Genomic DNA, 18,634 nt, shown 5'->3' on the forward strand with positions numbered 1-18,634 from the left:
GGTAGTTTATGGGTGTTAGTGTACTTTGTAACACTTTAGTTATGAGTTTTATGGTCCAGCTTTGTAGCGTAAAACCCATAACTACTGACTTTCAGGTGGCTGTACAGATCTTGTAGTTATAGGCTGTACCACTCACTTTTTGGCCGGACAGGCAAAACTTGTAATACCGGCGCTATGGAAGCCCCATTGAATTAGGACTTTTTGAAAGGTGCGGTAGTTACGTTGCGTTACAGCCAAAAAGGTGTGCGGTACAGCTATACCTACAACACCTGTAATACCAGCGGTAGTGAAAAATCAGCGTTATGAGCAAAACTCATAATCTAGCCGGTAGTTAGTTGTTTAAAGATATACAAAGAATGTCAGTGCTTTAATTTCTATAGTAAATTATATGAAAAAAGGCTAGTTTACCAACTTGACCATGGAGGAGGTGAATAATAAATTATAGGTCTGTAAACTAAGAACTGTAACCGACAGGCCACCGCTTCAGTTTATGCGCTACGTGTAGTGATAAGGGGAATAACTTGCGGTAACTGTTAGTCTGAGGTCAGGGAAAGGAGGTATGTTGTAAAAGTAATAGCTAATTTAAATATCAGTGGGTCACAAAATTAGAGATGAGTAAGCTATGGATTAGGGTCACATTTGTATCTAATAAAAGCTGGTATGCTTACTATTAACTGCAGCCCTATTTTGATAACTTAAAGAGAATTTCCCATCGGAAGTGGAGAAAGATAATTTAGATGTTTAAAGAAATGGGAGTAAGCAAATCTGCATATCTTTCAACAAATATATAGGGTTACTCATTGCTATCAAACTATTACTGCCTGCTGGTTATCTGTCTTGTCAAACAGTGAATATTTTTTATTCTCTGTTATTCGTATACATAACTTTTAGCAGCATTGTAGAAACATTATTACACATCTGTGTGGGGCAGATATATTGCTAATACAGAAATATACAAGCTATAATCAGAAATTTATAAAAGAGGTAATAGCATATTGAGTAAATCCAAGACAATTTGTCTATTTTAAGCTCCATGCCACTAAAAGGGAAAGCTGCTAACCCCCTCAATAATTTTAGCTCGTTATTACATTGTATATTTCTCGCAACCAGACACCTGGGATAGATGGCGGTTTCTCCACCATTAGTTTGCAATGGAACTAATAAATAAGATGAATGAATAGCATGCCATAGAAATAAACCTTACAATTTGCTGTTTCCTTAAAGGGATAGTCTAGTCAGAATTTTCTTTCATGATTCAGATAGAGCATGTAATGTTAAGCAACTTTCTAATTTACTCCTATTATCAATTTTCCTTTGTTCTCTTGGTATCTTTTTATTTTATTTCTTTATTTATTTTTAAAAAGCTGGAAAGTAGGAGCCGGCCAATTTTCGGTTCAGCACCTGAGTTGGTCTTACTGATTGGACACCAATCAGCAAGCGCTACCCGGGTGCTGAACCAAAAATGGGCCGGCTTCTAAGCTTATATTCCCGCTTTTTAAAATAAAGATACCAACAGAATGAAGAAAAATTGATAGAGTAAATTAGAGCATGCAATTTTAAGCAATTTTCTATCTAAAAAAATCTATTAAAGTGAAGGTAAAGTTTAGGTAATCCGAATATATCTAGCTTATCCAATGTTAAAAGAATGCATAATCACTAACTTTATTCAATAAAAAAAAAAAAAAAAAATTATTTTATTCATAGCTTTTCCTACTGTTCCGTCGATAATCCCTCCCAACCACTATTTCCGGATTTGAAGTGCCATGACGTATAGAGCGGTCCCACCCGCTCTATACGTAATCTCAGAAGTGCGTTCATGGTGAGCGCTGCAAATGCGCATGCGCGATTCTGAGCTTACCATCACCAATGCGCATGCGTTAATCGCGGGGAAAACATAATATTGAATGAAGAGCTGTATTCATTCATTACTATGTTACACGAGAGAGAACAGTTCTTTCTTTATACTCTGCGACCCGAAGTATCCGTAGTTAAGTGATCCTCTTGTGCGTAAATCACTGCTGCTGTAAAAAAAAGTATGCATGCCCAAAATGAGAACACGCTACACGACTAATAGCAAAAAAAGAATGTAGCGCATGCGCAGTGCATCGAGGAGAGGGATGACGTAGGGTCATGGCCGCCTAACGGCCAGAATTTCAACTGGCTAATGAAAAAACGTCACTCAAAAAGAAAAAAAAGAAAAACGGGTCGAATTTTGAAATCTGAAAAATGAGAATTAAAAAGTGAGATTACGGGATTTGTAAGTAAAAACCGAAAAAATGATGACTTTAAGTCCTATTCAATTTGAAAAAATATTTGAATTCTGGATCGTTGACAAGTTAACTTTACCTTCACTTTTAAGGGACAGTCTACCATAGAATTGTTATTGTTTTAAAAGATAGATAATCCCTTTTTCTCCTGTTAAGTGTGATCAGTCCACGGGTCATCATTACTTCTGGGATATTACTCCTCCCCAACAGGAAGTGCAAGACGATTCACCCAGCAGAGCTGCCATATAGCTCCTCCCCTCTACGTCACCTCCAGTCATTCTCTTGCACCCAACGACTAGATAGGATGTGTGAGAGGACTATGGTGATTATATTTAGTTTTATACCTTCAATCAAAAGTTTATTTTATAATAGCACCGGAGTGTGTTATTCCTTCTCTAATAGAATTTGAAGAAGAATCTACCTGAGTTTTTACTATGATTTTAGCCGGCGTAGTTAAGATCATATTGCTGTTTCTCGGCCATCTGAGGAGAGGTAAACTTCAGATCAGGGGACAGCGGGCAGATTAATCTGCAAAGAGGTATGTAGCAGCTTATTATTTTCTGACAATGGAATTGATGAGAAAATTCTGCCATACCGATATAATGTAAAGTCAGCCTTAAATGCAGTAGCAGCAACTGGTATCAGGCTGTCATGTATGTATATTTTACACTTCAGTATTCTGGGGAATGGCACTTCACTGGAATTATACTGTGTGCATAAGACTTTAGCCTAATTTGCAGGGACTAGCAACAGGCTTTTTAATAACACTTAATTTATGTTAACGTTTTTTGCTGGCATGTAAAATCGTTTCATTTTCTGAGGTACTGGGTGAATAAAATGTTTTGGGCACTATTTTTTTCCACTTGGCAGTTGTTTTACTTAATTTATGACAGTTTACTGATCTCTCTCACTGTTGTATGTGAGGGGGAGGGGCCTTTTTTGGCGCTTTTGCTACGCATCAAAAAATTCAGTCAGAAGCTCGTATTTCCTGCATGATCCGGTTCATCTCTACAGAACTCAGGGGTCTTCAAAACTTGTTTTGAGGGAGGTAATCACTCACAGCAGAGCTGTGAGATTGTAGTTGACTGTTATAAAAAACGTTTATTTCTGTAACTTTTTTTCTGCTATCAGGGTTAGTTGTCCTTTGCTAATGGGAACAAGCCTTTGCTAAAATTGTGTTTTTTACAAAGATTTGATGCTATAACCTTTCAGTTTATTAACTTTCAACTGTCATAACTCTTTCTGTGCTTTTTATAGGCACAGTACGTTTTCATATTATAGTAAATTACTTGAAAAGTATTTCCAAGTTGCTAGTTTATTTGCTAGTGTGTTAAACATGTCTGATTCAGAGGAAGACATCTGTGCTATATGTGCTAATGCCAAAGTGGAGCCCAATAGAAATTTATGTACTAACTGCATTGATGCTACTTTAAATAAAAGTCAATCTGTACAAATTGAACACATTTCACCAAACAACGAGGGGAGAGTTATGCCGACTAACTCACCTCACGTGTCAGTACCTGCATCTCCCGCTCGGGAGGTGCGTGATATTGTGGCGCCGAGTACATCTGGGCGGCCATTACAAATCCCATTACAGGATATGGCTACTGTTATGACTGAAGTTTTGGCTAAATTACCAGAACTAAGAGGTAAGCGTGATCACTCTGGGGTGAGAACAGAGTGCGCTGATAATGTTAGGGCCATGTCAGATACTGCGTCACAACTTGCAGAACATGAGGACGGAGAGCTTCATTCTGCGGCTGACGGTTCTGATCCAAACAGATTGTATTCAGATATTTTAAATTTAAGCTGGAAAACCTCCGTGTATTACTAGGGGAGGTGTTAGCGGCTCTGAATGATTGTAACACAGTTGCAATACCAGAGAAAATGTGTAGGTTGGATAAATATTTTGCGGTACCGTCGAGTACTGACGTTTTTCCTATACCTAAGAGACTTACTGAAATTGTTACTAAGGAGTGGGATAGACCCGGTGTGCCGTTCTCACCCCCTCCGATATTTAGAAAGATGTTTCCAATAGACACCACCACACGGGACTTATGGCAAACGGTCCCTAAGGTGGAGGGAGCAGTTTCTACTTTAGCTAAGCGTACCACTATCCCGGTGGAGGATAGCTGTGCCTTTTCAGATCCAATGGATAAAAAGTTAGAGGGTTACCTTAAGAAAATGTTTGTTCAACAAGGTTTTATATTGCAACCCCTTGCATGCATTGCGCCTGTCACGGCTGCAGCAGCATTTTGGTTTGAGTCTCTGGAAGAGACACTTGAATCAGCTCCATTAGATGAGATTACACACAAGCTTAAAGCTCTTAAGTTAGCTAACTCATTTATTTCAGATGCCGTAGTACATTTAACTAAGCTTACGGCTAAGAATTCCGGATTCGCCATTCAGGCGCACAGAGCACTGTGGCTAAAATCCTGGTCAGCTGACGTTACTTCTAAGTCTAAATTACTTAATATACCTTTCAAAGGGCAGACCTTATTCGGGCCCGGATTGAAAGAAATTATCGCTGACATTACAGGAGGTAAAGGCCATGCCCTGCCTCAAGACAGAGCCAAACCTAAGGCTAGACAGTCTAATTTTCGTTCCTTTCGGAATTTCAAAGCAGGAGCAGCATCAACTTCCTCTGCTCCAAAACAAGAAGGATCTGTTGCTCGCTACAGACAAGGCTGGAGACCTAACCAGTCCTGGAACAAGGGCAAGCAGGCCAGGAAACCTGCTGCTGCCCCTAAAACAGCATGAATTGAGGGCCCCCGATCCGGGAATGGATCTAGTGGGGGGCAGACTTTCTCTCTTCGCCCAGGCTTGGGCAAGAGATGTCCAGGATCCCTGGGCGCTAGAGATAATATCTCAGGGATACCTTCTGGACTTCAAATACTCTCCCCCAAGAGAGAGATTTCATCTGTCAAGGTTGTCAACAAACCAAATAAAGAAAGAGGCGTTTTTACGCTGCGTACAAGAGCTTTTATTAATGGGAGTAATCCATCCAGTTCCACGGTCGGAACAGGGACAAGGGTTTTACTCAAATCTGTTTGTGGTTCCCAAAAAAGAGGGAACTTTCAGGCCAATCCTGGATTTAAAGATCCTAAACAAATTCCTAAGAGTTCCATCGTTCAAAATGGAGACTATTCGAACAATTTTACCCATGATCCAAAAGGGTCAGTACATGACCACAGTGGATTTAAAAGATGCTTACCTTCACATACCGATCCACAAAGATCATTACCGGTATCTAAGGTTTGCCTTTCTAGACAGGCATTACCAGTTTGTAGCTCTTCCATTCGGATTGGCTACGGCTCCAAGAATCTTCACAAAGGTTCTGGGTGCTCTTCTGGCGGTACTAAGACCGCGAGGAATTTCGGTAGCTCCGTACCTAGACGACATTCTGATACAAGCTTCAAGCTTTCAAACTGCCAAGTCTCATACAGAGTTAGTACTGGCATTTCTAAGGTCGCATGGATGGAAGGTGAACGAAAAGAAGAGTTCTCTCTTTCCACTCACAAGAGTTCCCTTCCTGGGGACTCTTATAGATTCTGTAGAAATGAAAATTTACCTGACAGAAGACAGGTTAACAAAACTTCAAAGTGCATGCCGTGTCCTTCATTCCATTCCACACCCGTCAGTGGCTCAATGCATGGAGGTAATCGGCTTAATGGTAGCGGCAATGGACATAGTACCCTTTGCACGCCTACACCTCAGACCGCTGCAATTGTGCATGCTAAGTTAGTGGAATGGTGATTACTCAGACTTGTCCCCTTCTCTGAATCTGGATCAAGAGACCAGAAATTCTCTTCTATGGTGGCTTTCTCGGCCACATCTGTCCAGGGGGATGCCATTCAGCAGGCCACACTGGACAATTGTAACAACAGACGCCAGCCTACTAGGTTGGGGCGCCGTCTGGAATTCTCTGAAGGCTCAGGGACAATGGAATCAGGAGGAGAGTCTCCTACCAATAAACATTCTGGAATTGAGAGCAGTTCTCAATGCCCTTCTGGCTTGGCCCCAGTTGACAACTCGGAGGTTCATCAGGTTTCAGTCGGACAACATCACGACTGTAGCCTACATCAACCATCAGGGAGGGACAAGAAGCTCCCTAGCAATGATGGAAGTATCAAAGATAATTCGCTGGGCAGAGTCTCACTCTTGCCACCTGTCAGCAATCCACATCCCGGGAGTGGAGAACTGGGAGGCGGATTTTTTAAGTCGTCAGACTTTTCATCCGGGGGAGTGGGAACTTCATCCGGAGGTCTTTGCCCAAATACTTCGACATTGGGGCAAACCAGAGATAGATCTCATGGCGTCTCGACAGAACGCCAAGCTTCCTCGTTACGGGTCCAGATCCAGGGATCCGGGAGCGGTCCTGATAGATGCCTTGACAGCACCTTGGACCTTCAGGATGGCTTATGTGTTTCCACCCTTCCCGATGCTTCCTCGATTGATTGCCAGAATCAAACAGGAGAGAGCATCAGTGATTCTAATAGCGCCTGCATGGCCACGCAGGACTTGGTATGCAGATCTGGTGGACATGTCATCCTGTCCACCTTGGTCTCTACCTCTGAAACAGGACCTTCTGATACAGGGTCCTTTCAAACATCAAAATCTAACTTCTCTGAAGCTGACTGCTTGGAAATTGAACGCTTGATTTTATCAAAACGTGGTTTTTCTGAGTCAGTTATTGATACCTTAATACAGGCTAGGAAGCCTGTTACCAGAAAGATTTACCATAAAATATGGCGTAAATACCTATATTGGTGCGAATCCAAAGGTTACTCTTGGAGTAAGGTTAGGATTCCTAGGATATTGTCTTTTCTACAAGAAGGTTTAGAAAAGGGTTTATCCGCTAGTTCCTTAAAGGGACAGATCTCAGCTCTGTCCATTCTGTTGCACAAACATCTGTCAGAAGTTCCAGACGTTCAGGCTTTTTGTCAGGCTTTGGCCAGGATTAAGCCTTTGTTTAAAACTGTTGCTCCGCCATGGAGTTTAAACCTTGTTCTTAACGTTTTACAGGGCGTTCCGTTTGAACCCCTTCATTCCATTGATATAAAGTTGTTATCTTGGAAAGTTCTATTTTTTTTTTTTTTTTTTTTTTTTTTTGAATCAGCTTTATTGAGATAATAAAAATAGGATTACAGGTTATGGAGACGCAGCTCCAGTTTCATACATATTTGATGTAACAGTACATGCTAGATATTGGGCCGATTCAATTTTACTATTATAACAACAATACAACATTGGACTGGACCAGCAAGCACTTATCAGAAGATTTAACTCTTTACAAGTGAATAAAGAAATGCAACATAGAACAAGGGAATTCTGTCTGAATTTCAAACACTTCTTTTTCATTATGATATTGCAGAAGGGGGGGGGGGGTTCTCAACAATAAACTCCATTGTGTTTCTATATAACTAATGTATGATATGGAATCCACCTATCTATCTTTAAGGTATATTTCCCATAGTGATAAAACTTGAGCATAAACTTCCATTCTGTCTGTTTTTAAGTAATATAGTTCCTCGAGATGAACCAATTCAGAAACTCTATTAACCCACATCTCTATAGTTGGGGGATCTCGCGACCTCCAGTTCTTAGCTATTAGAAATTTTACACTATTTGACATAATAAAGAATAATTTAAGGGAGGGTTTATGTTTAATTTTGGGAGGTTTATTTAGTAACCAGATTAGGGGGTCCATAGGAAATTGTAGTTCGAGTATGTCTTCTATCTCTAGAATGACTGACTTCCAAAGATTATGTATAACTGTGCACCACCACCACATGTGGGCCATGCCACTGTTGGCATGTCCACAGCGCCAGCATTTGTTTTGCGATTTGTGAAATAGTCGGTGAAGTTTGTTGGGTGTGTAGTACCATCTATGTAGTAATTTTAGGTTAATTTCCATAGTGGCTGTGGAGATAGAGGTCTTAAGTGTTGCACCTATTATTCTTGATCTGATGTGTAGTGGGATTATTATCCCTAAATCCTTCTCCCAACTTTCCATATAGGGAATGGGGTAACCCGGAAATGGTGTGATCAATATTTTATAGATTAGTGATAAGGTATGTCGGATTGGTGGTTCTCTGATGCATAACTGCTCAAATGAGGTTAATGGTCTGGTCATATTGGGAGATTGGTCATGAGTCATGAGGAGGTGGTATATTCGTTGGTATGTGAACCAATTAGTCAAGCAGGAGAAACCCTGTTGTATTAAGTCTGTTTGTGATTTGATCTGTTCATTGTGGACCATCCAGAAAACCGGAAAATCTTGGAGATGTGAGGGATAGGAATGTTTGTTTATGTTGGGACCTAGATCAAGCTCTCCGTTTTTAATTAGGGATGTCAATGGAGAGGGCCTAGAGGAAAGGTGTGGGAATAAGGTTAGTAGCTTATGCCATGACCGATAGGTTTCTGTAATAGTAATGGTCGATTGGGGGTGTTCGTCTTGGGGGTGTTTAAAAGCCCAACATGGGCTGCTAAGGTTTTGGGATTGCGCTATGCTATGTTCCATGACAACCCACCTTTTGTGTTGTTTATGAATACTCCAGTCTACAATTCTTTGTAGGAATATCGCGTACCTATAATACATTAGGTTAGGAAGGCCTAAACCTCCTTGTAACTTGGGGAGGGACATAATAGTTTTATTAATTCTTGGGTGCTTTTTATGCCATACAAAATCACTGAGAGCACATTGTAGGGAAGGTAAGTATCTCTCTGGTAATGGGATAGGCAGGGTTTGAAGAATATATAAGATTCTGGGGAATACATTCATTTTTATTAGGTTAATGCGACCCAGCCATGATAGTTTTTTGGATCTCCAAGTCGAGAGATCTCTAATTATTTCGGATTTAATTTTTTCATAATTGAGTTGAATCAGTGCCTCTGTAGAAGTGGCTAGGCATATGCCTAGGTATTTAAGATGGCACTTGTTCCATTTAAATGGGGATAGAGTTACTAATTGTTCTGATTCTTCCGGTCCGATGGTAATATTTAGTATTTCGGATTTTGTAATGTTGACTAGGAAGTTGGACACATTATGGAAAACCTGGAATTCTCTAACCAACAGGGGTAACGAGGTCAGGGGGTTGGTCAAGGTGAATAACAAGTCGTCAGCGAATAGAGATATGGTGTATTGTTGATCATTTATTGTGAGTCCTGCTATATCTGGGAGGGATCTAATCCTAACTGCTAATGTTTCAATTACGCAAGCGAAGAGCAAGGGCGATAATGGGCATCCCTGCCGTGTCCCGTTAGATATTGTAAACGGGCCTGATAAGGTTCCATTTATTAGTACCCTAGCGCTAGGGCTAGTGTATAGAGACATTATGTTTTGTATCACTTTCTCCCCAAATCCCATGGCTTGGAGTGTCATTTGTAGGTAGTCCCAGGCAACACGGTCAAAAGCCTTCTCTGCATCGATAGAGAGTGCTATTAGTGGTATTTTATGGTTTTGGGCATAAAAGATTGTGTTCAAGGCTCTGACCGTGTTGTCTTTCGCCTCCCTCCCCAGAACGAATCCCACTTGGTCAGGGTGTATGAGGTCGGGTAACAGATTGTTAATTCTATTTGCTAGTAATTTTGAGTATATTTTGATATCGGTATTTAGCAGGGATATTGGGCGGTAGCTGGTGGGTTCGATAGGGGATTTTTGAGGTTTCAGTAGTACGGATATATGGGCTTCTAGGGCTGGTCCTGAAAAAGGGTGGGTAGAGTCTATGTAGTTGAAATATTGCAATAGGTGTGTGGATAGTTGTTCTGCAAAGGTTAAGAAGTATTTGTAAGTGTAGCCGTCAGGGCCTGGAGCTTTGCCGTTGGGTAGGTTTTTAAGTACAAGTTGAAGCTCTTCTAGTGAGAACGGCTCGTCTAACGCTTCTTTTTGTAATTGGGTTATATGGGGGAGTTTTAGTTTAGAGAGGTATTCTGATATTAGTTGTTTTCGAGAGTGACTAACTGGGGTTTCTGTTTGCGAATGCGAAGGAAGATTATATAGTTTGTAGTAGTACTTTCTAAATGTTTCTGCAATTGCCTGTGTAGTTCGGTGGGATCTACCTTCACTATCTTTTATGTGGAGAATATAGTTAGACTTTGTTTTTTTCCTTATATATCTGGCCAGAGAGCGACCTTGTTTATTTAAATCAATGTATGAGTGTTGTTTGAATAGGAAGGCTTTTCTATTTTGTTCCTTCCCCAGGATAGAAGCTAGTCTAAATCTCGCAGTCTGTAATGTTTGCAGAATGGATTCGTCTTTTGGATTTGTTTTATGGGTTTTCTCTAGTTGGGATATTTCTAAGAGAAGGTTATTGGTCGCTTCTCTCCGTAGTTTGGAAAGGTATGCTTTGCAAGCCATCAACTCACCCCTAATAGTACACTTATGGGCTTCCCAATTGGTTTGTGGGGATGTGTCTGTGTGTTTATTATGCAGGAAAAAATCTTCGATCCTGTTTTGTATTTTTAATTTAATAGCAGGATCTAATAGTAGGCTATCATCTAGCTTCCATATGTAGTTTGTGATAGGTTTAGAAGGCCACATTAGGGCACAACATACCCCTGCATGGTCCGACCATGTCATCGGTGTGATGTCTATGGACCTTACTAAGCTCATACTTGTTATATCTGTGAATATGTAATCGATCCTGCTATACATTTTGTGAGGAAAGGAATAAAATGTGTAGTCGATGGTGTCCGGGTGCATCACTCTCCATATGTCTAAGCAGCCCCTTTGTTGCAGGGTATTATTCACTTTCTTGACGTTATTTTTAGAGATAGAAACATTGTGAGTGGAGCTGTCCATATTAGGGTTTAAAGGGAGGTTAAGATCGCCTCCAATAATTAGTGTACCTTTTTGGATATCGAGGACCTCATTTAATACTTTTTTAATAAAGGAGTGTTGTTTTGTGTGTGGTGCATATATTGAGGCAAGTGTGATGGGAAGGCCATATAGTAGGCCCGTTATTATAAGAAATCTGCCTTCTCTGTCTCGGTTGACGGAGAGCTCCTGAAAAGGGATCCCCTTTCTGATCAAGATGCCAACTCCTTGTATTTTTTTTTGTGTATGGGATGCGTAATAGCTTTTACCAAATTTATAGTGAAATGATTTGGGCTCTCTACCCTTTAGGAAGTGAGTCTCCTGAAGGAGTATAATATCCCCTTTTTTCTGTTTAAAATCAGTTAGAGCAGTTGTTGGAAAGTTCTATTTTTAATGGCTATTTCCTCGGCTCGAGTTATCAGCCTTACATTGTGATTCTCCTTATTTGATTTTTCACTCGGATAAGGTAGTTCTGCGTACTAAACCTGGGTTCTTACCCAAGGTAGTCACTAACAGGAATATCAATCAAGAGATTGTTGTTCCATCCTTGTGTCCAAATCCTTCTTCAAGGAAGGAACGACTTCTGCACAATCTGGATGTAGTTCGTGCCCTAAAATTTTATTTACAGGCAACTAAAGATTTTCGACAAACGTCTTCCCTGTTTGTCGTTTACTCTGGTCAGAGGAGAGGTTAAAAAGCTTCTGCTACCTCTCTCTCTCTTTTTGGCTTCGTAGCATAATACGTTTAGCTTATGAGACTGCTGGACAGCAGCCTCCTGAAAGAATTACAGCTCATTCCACTAGAGCTGTGGCTTCCACTTGGGCCTTTAAGAATGAGGCCTCTGTTGAACAGATTTGCAAGGCTGCAACTTGGTCTTCGCTTCATACTTTTTCCAAATTTTACAAATTTGACACTTTTGCTTCTTCGGAGGCTATTTTTGGGAGAAAGGTTCTTCAGGCAGTGGTTCCTTCTGTATAAAGAGCCTGCCGGTCCCTCCCGTCATCCGTGTACTTTTGCTTTGGTATTGGTATCCCAGAAGTAATGATGACCCGTGGACTGATCACACTTAACAGGAGAAAACATAATTTATGCTTACCTGATAAATTCCTTTCTCCTGTAGTGTGATCAGTCCACGGCCCGCCCTGTTTTTTACGGCAGGTAAATATTTTTTAAATTATACTCCAGTCACCACTACACCCTTTGGCTTCTCCTTTCTCGTTGGTCCTTGGTCGAATGACTGGAGGTGACGTAGAGGGGAGGAGCTATATGGCAGCTCTGCTGGGTGAATCCTCTTGCACTTCCTGTTGGGGAGGAGTAATATCCCAGAAGTAATGATGACCCGTGGACTGATCACACTACAGGAGAAAGGAATTTATCAGGTAAGCATAAATTATGTTATTACCATGCCACAGTTTTGCATAACCAGCACAGTTATATTAATGTACTTTTTACCTCTGTGATTACCTTGTATCTAGGAACCTTCTTCCAGCCCCCTGATCACATGACTGTGACTGTTTATTATCTATTGTCTTGCATTTAGCATTGTTTTGTGCTAAATCTTAAATAACCCCCTGTGCCTGTACACAGTGTTATCTATATGGCCCACGTGTACTTTCTGTCTCTTTGTGTTGAAAAGAGATTTAAAAAGCATGTGATAAGAGGCAGCCCTCAAAGGCTTAGAAATTAGCATATGAGTCTGCCTATGTTTAGTTTAAACTAAGAATACCAAGAGAAAAAAAGCAAATTTGATGATAAAAGTAAATTGTTAAGTTGATTAAAATTAAAAGTCCTATCTGTATAATGAAAGCTTCTGCAGACTGCCTGAAATGCAAGTCTGTCAAAAGATCAGAGATAAGGAAGCAATTAGTGCTGACTCCTAAATAACTCCATGTGCATGAACACAATGTTATTTATATTAAACACACGAACGAACGCCCAATAGATGTGAAACACTGTCAAATGCATTCAGATAAGAGGTGGCCTTCAAGGGCTTAGGGATTGGCATATGAGCCTACATATGTTAAACTTTCAACTAAGAATACCAAGAGAACAAAGCAAATGTGATGATAAAAGTACATTTTTAATTTTGGTGTTTACTATCCCTTTAAAAGGTCAGCTTTAGAAGTATCCTGCATAAAAATACAATCTGTTCAGCTAGTGCTCAAATATGAATTTATTTAGATGGGCCAGTGACAATGACTGGTACATGAATTTAAAGCAGACAGGACAGGATTTTCAATCTTAAAGGGACATGAAACACATTTTTTCTTTCATGATTTAGAAAGAACATGCAACTTTAAACTTTCAAATTTACTTCTATTCTCTAATTTGTTTCATTCTCTTGGTAACTTTTGTTGAACGCATATATAAATAGGCACAGTAGCTGATGATTGGTGGCTGCACATAAATTCCTCGTGATTGGCTCACCCATGTGCATTGCTATGTCTTCAACAAATGAAATCTAAAGAAAGAAGCAAATTGGATAAAAGAAGTATTGTAATGTTTAATATTGTATTCTCTATCTAAATCATGAAAAAAAAATGTTTGGTTTTATGTTCCCTTAATAGTCTTATTCTGGCAAAGTCAGCAACCTAAAAAGCAGAACAGGACTTTGCAAGTCTCTAGTCAGGTACAGGTTGTGTCGCCAATTCTGGATACTTAGCGGAGATGGACGGGGTCAGCAAGTTAGAACTATAGGTGTCCCCTATTCATAAACCTTTCAAAACAGGTCTACTAAAAAAAGTACATAATCTAAAAAATAAAACCAGGAAAGACCATAGTCTACAATGCTGTAATGATGTTGGTAATACACTTAAAGGGACACTGAACCCAATTTTTTTCTTTCGTGATTCGGATAGAGCATGTGATTTTAAGCAACTTTCTAATTTACTCCTATTATCCATTTTTCTTCCTTCTCTTGCTATCTTTATTTGAAAAAGACACCTAAGCTTTTTTTTGGTTCAGAACTGTGGACAGCACTTTTTTATTGGTGGATGAATTTATCCACCAATCAGCAAGAACAACCCAGGTTGTTCACCAAAAATGGGCCGGCATCTAAACTTACATTCTTGCATTTCAAATAAAGATACCAAGAGAATGAAGAAAATTTGATAATAGGAGTAAATTAGAATGTTGCTTAAAAATTCATGCTCTATCTGAATCGTGAAAGAAAAAAATTGGGTTCAGTGTCCCTTTAAATAAGTATTGTGTTTAGGCAGTAATGGACCATTAACTAAAGATTAACATCTGTCTCACAGCACAAAAAATAAGCAAAATCTGAGGAAAAAAGGCTTACTAAATTAACATCAACATTTAGGAAAAATATTTTAGTGAATCTAGTCCATAAAATAACAACATTAGAGACGTTTGTCTCATTTGAGAGGCCAGTATTTTACAAGAAGTGACATCGTAACTTTGCTATTATTTACAAATTTCCCCTAAATTAATAAATAATGCTCAGAATGAGGTTAAAATACTGTATTTGTGACAGTGTCATATGGCCCCCAATGATTATTGTACTGTTTGTGTTCTGTCTAATTAAATGGATATGAAACCCAAAATTATTCAGATAGAGCATGCAATTTTAAACAACTTTCTAATTTACTTCTATCATCCTTTTTCTTTGTTCTCTTGGTATCTTATTATTATTATTTTTATTATTATTATTTCAGTAGTGTGTGTACCCGCAAAGTGTATTGTGTGTTTAGACACAATACATATTATGGTACCTCTATATCATTCTGATAATGTAACTCAATATTTATATAATTGCGATTACCAACTTTGCAGGGGCAATGTGTGCAATTTAATAACACTCTGAATTATATCATTTGCAAAGGATAATTAAACTGAGACCAGATCAATAAACAAACTTAGTTTATAAAAAGAATTATTAAAAATAATAAGCAATATTTGAATAAAGCAAATCAATAAGCATACATCATTACAATGATTTAATGATTATCAGGTTAAAACTAATGAAAACAATCACTAAATTATTTTACTTGCAGTAGCTTGCATGTATAATAGAGAAACAGAAACTTTTGTTATTTAAATTCTCAGCATAGCTGGCAAGAGTCAGGTAAACTAATAATCCTGGCAAACCATAAGAAAATTATATTACCACCAGATTCCTGATTGACCCAGTGTTATTGTCGAGAGATAAGACCAGGTTAACAGGAATTACCAAACAAAAATATTTGTGACTATAAAGGGCAAACCAGAATTTATTAACTCACCTGATTCACTAATAAAACTTTGAATATAAATGTAAAGAGCATAAATCATATTAACAAAACTGTTTTATACTTATCAACATTGTGAAATCCTTCACTGGGGTTCAATGTAAAAAGACCCTCTTAGGTTACCCCTGGTCCTGGACCCTCTCTTGCCATTATCCTGACTTGTCTATCTGGTCAGCTTAGCCTCCCATCCCCTCTGGATAGGGTGTGGTCATCATGCATGCTCAGTGTGGCCCCTTGTGCCATCTGCTTGTGTCTCCTTGTCCCCCTTTTGTCGGTGAGTGTGTATTTTATGGAAAACTCTTAACTCCACCCCAACTGATAAGGTTAGGTTCACATAAATGATTGGCTAACACTAATTACAGATTCATTAACATTTTTGGTAATACGCTAAGATTTAGCAGTTAGAATATGTTTCCCTCGGAAGATGGCACTCGTCACTAAGCTATAACAGACAAATATGTATTTTGTAAATATATTCTGAAAAACAAGTCAGTATCTCTATTTGACCAGTAACCAAGGTTAAACCCCACTAATGTTTATAGAAAAAGAGACTTACTGGAACCATGTTTGAAAAACATAGGGAATGGATATTTGTGGCTATTTATACCAAGAATATGATGATAGGAATCATGCGCTAAGTTGGGGACCTTGAATATCATAGTAACTAAACATTAATTATTTTGCTAAACTTCACAGTAAGCAATTATGTACTGACAAGCAACACTAGCTAATAGCTACATATTAATACTGATAAATAATATATATGTGTATGTTTACCTGAATCTATAAGTAAATACATATGATCAGTTTTAACCCTATAATTGTCCTGACATGTTGAAAAGAAGGGACTATATGGCAGCAGTTTTGCAAGAATGTTATCCATTTGAAAGAGCACTATATGGTAACACTTTTTCCTGCAATGTAGTGCTTCAGATGCCTGCCTAGGTGTCTCTGCAATATAGAATTTCATGGGAACGGTGCTCTGTTTGAATCATAAAAGAAAATTTGTGGGTTTCATATCTCTATAATATCTGACTATATTATTTATTTGACTTTGCCGTCAGGTTTTGAACAGATATTCCTCCACTCCTCTCATCCAACTGCCAACTCCTCCAATAATTCCTGTACTACCTCAGCCGTTCCTTCCTCCAGTGAATGTTAGAGACTGCATACGCCTTCGGGGGCTGCCTTATGCTGCTAGCATTGAGGATATCTTAGAGTTTTTAGGAGAATTTTCAGGAGATATCCGAACACATGGAGTCCATATGGTGCTTAATCATCAGGTAAGTGTTTATTTTGTTTGCTGTTTGACTCTAATTTTTAACCCCAATAGCAAATAGTAAATGCCTTAGGCTCTAATATATTGTAAAAAAAGGAGTATTACTTTTTGAATGGTGAAGTTAAACTTTTAAAAATGTGTTTTTATTAGATTATAACCTACCATTTTCTCTCTACAATTCATGCAATTTCAGAGCAAACTACGGTTTCCTTTGAACACACAGAACTTCCTCCCTGGACCCATTTGACTGGTCACCTATTGAACTATACTGATATGATTTAGACTAAAGTAAATTGTATTTTATAATTATCATTGCCATACACTTCAGTAGATTGGACAGTATTATATCATTTCTCTAGACTATATAATTTCTCTAGATAATGCTCACAATTCAGAGAGACTCCTTCTTAAGGGGAAATGTACAGAGATATTTACTCCCTTAATCCATGGTAAAGTGAGAGAATTTAGCCCTCTCTATCTTGTGATTTGACAGAATGAACAGGGATACTTTTTTATTTTTCTTCATAAAGGTGGTGCGAGTCCAGGATCCATTACTCCTTGGAATTAATTTTCCTTACCACTTGGATAATGCAAAGATTCCCAAACCCCAAGAACTCTATAAAACAACTACCACCTCACAGGTACCACAGTCTTTTAATTTGCCTCTACTGGAGGTGGTCGAAGAATGAAGATGTGCATTTGATTCTTCAGAGAGAGGGGTTCTCAGTCTATATTGAGTACAATGTCAGAGGGATGTATATGGGGTATGGTTTGTGGCTTGTTTTTCACCTCATAGGAAATCTGTTAGACCTGCCATAATTGGTCTGAGGGACTTGTTTTTGCTTTCTTCTATGGATCTACAATATACTCATATTCCATAACCTCTGCTGATATGTTTCAGTACTGGTTTGGCTGTCTACTGGTTGTTTGCTTGTTTGGATGAGGAGAATGACAGACTGACTTACTCATTACCTTTGCTGTTCTGCATCAGTCTTTGAGTGTCGGGATAGCACACATTGGTTTAACGCTTATTGGGACAGTGCACGTCTGTTTAGCCAGTTGCACTTATTTTCACACTTCGGCTGGATTACGCACGTATGTCCTCGGCTATGTGCAAATTGGGTTTTGGCACACTAGTTTCCCTTATCACTGTCAGTTTTTTTGTGTGTGCTATTTAATACTGTTAAGCATTATTTGGTCTTCGGATGTGAAGTTTACATGTCTCCTGCTTTGTTTTGCAGTTCAGCTTAGCGTGCTACTTTAGGAGGGGTAAGTAATTTCCAATCTTCAAGAGCTTTTTATGGGGTTCAAGTGTTTATTGCATTGCTTTGTTAATGCTATAATGGAGCTTTCTCATTCTGTCCCTAAATTTTACCTTAGAAGCTGAGTCCCCTGAACACCTTCCTGTCATTATTAAGTGTGTTTATTGTAAAAATGCTGAGGTCTCTCCTCCAGCTAATTTGTAACTCATGTTTAAAAAAATGTTAATGTTTTAACCTAATGCTACTTCTATGGGTATTACTGTTCATTCAGTCTGTTCATTACAGGATAATTCTATAGATATCACCCAGTGTGGGAAAGTATATCAAAGCTGCTGTTTATGAGGCACCTGCTGCTCTTCTGCCTTCAAGCAAGTGTAAATGGTCAGTTCAGATTTTACCTTCTACTAGTACTGTCTACTGAAGTCAGGGATACCGTTATGTCTTTAGAAGGTGAAGTTTCCCCTGGTAATGAGAAGTCTTTCTCTGATGTTGAATCTGATACTTCCTCTCTCTTGTTTAAAATTTAACATAATCGTTCGTTCTCTTTTGAAAGAGGTTTTACTTACTTTAGGGGTTAAAGTTTCTGAGGATAAGCCTTGTATTCAGTTTGTAAGTCTGTTGTTAAACTCCCTGAGTTTTTTTCTATCCCTGATGCTGTCTCTGATATGGTTCATAGGGAATAGTCTAATCCAGGTAATTAATTTAATCCTTCTGCAGGGTTTTAAGTTATTTCCTTTACCTGCTGCTAATGATAAATTGTTGGA

General features: G+C 38.9%; 1 protein-coding gene across 3 annotated transcripts in view; it reads left to right on the top strand.

Moving 5' to 3' along the window:
• The window catches only part of ESRP1 (epithelial splicing regulatory protein 1), a 202,597-nt gene that overhangs the window by 116,246 nt on the left and 67,717 nt on the right, over positions 1–18,634 (top strand). For all 3 annotated transcript variants that reach the window (XM_053715208.1, XM_053715209.1, XM_053715210.1), the window contains exon 11: positions 16,394–16,612. In XM_053715208.1, coding sequence (XP_053571183.1) covers positions 16,394–16,612 — 219 coding nt within the window. The remainder of the gene's footprint in view (positions 1–16,393; positions 16,613–18,634) is intronic.

This window comes from Bombina bombina, chromosome 5 (genome assembly GCF_027579735.1).
Source record: "Bombina bombina isolate aBomBom1 chromosome 5, aBomBom1.pri, whole genome shotgun sequence".
Taxonomy (NCBI): Eukaryota; Metazoa; Chordata; class Amphibia; order Anura; family Bombinatoridae; genus Bombina; species Bombina bombina.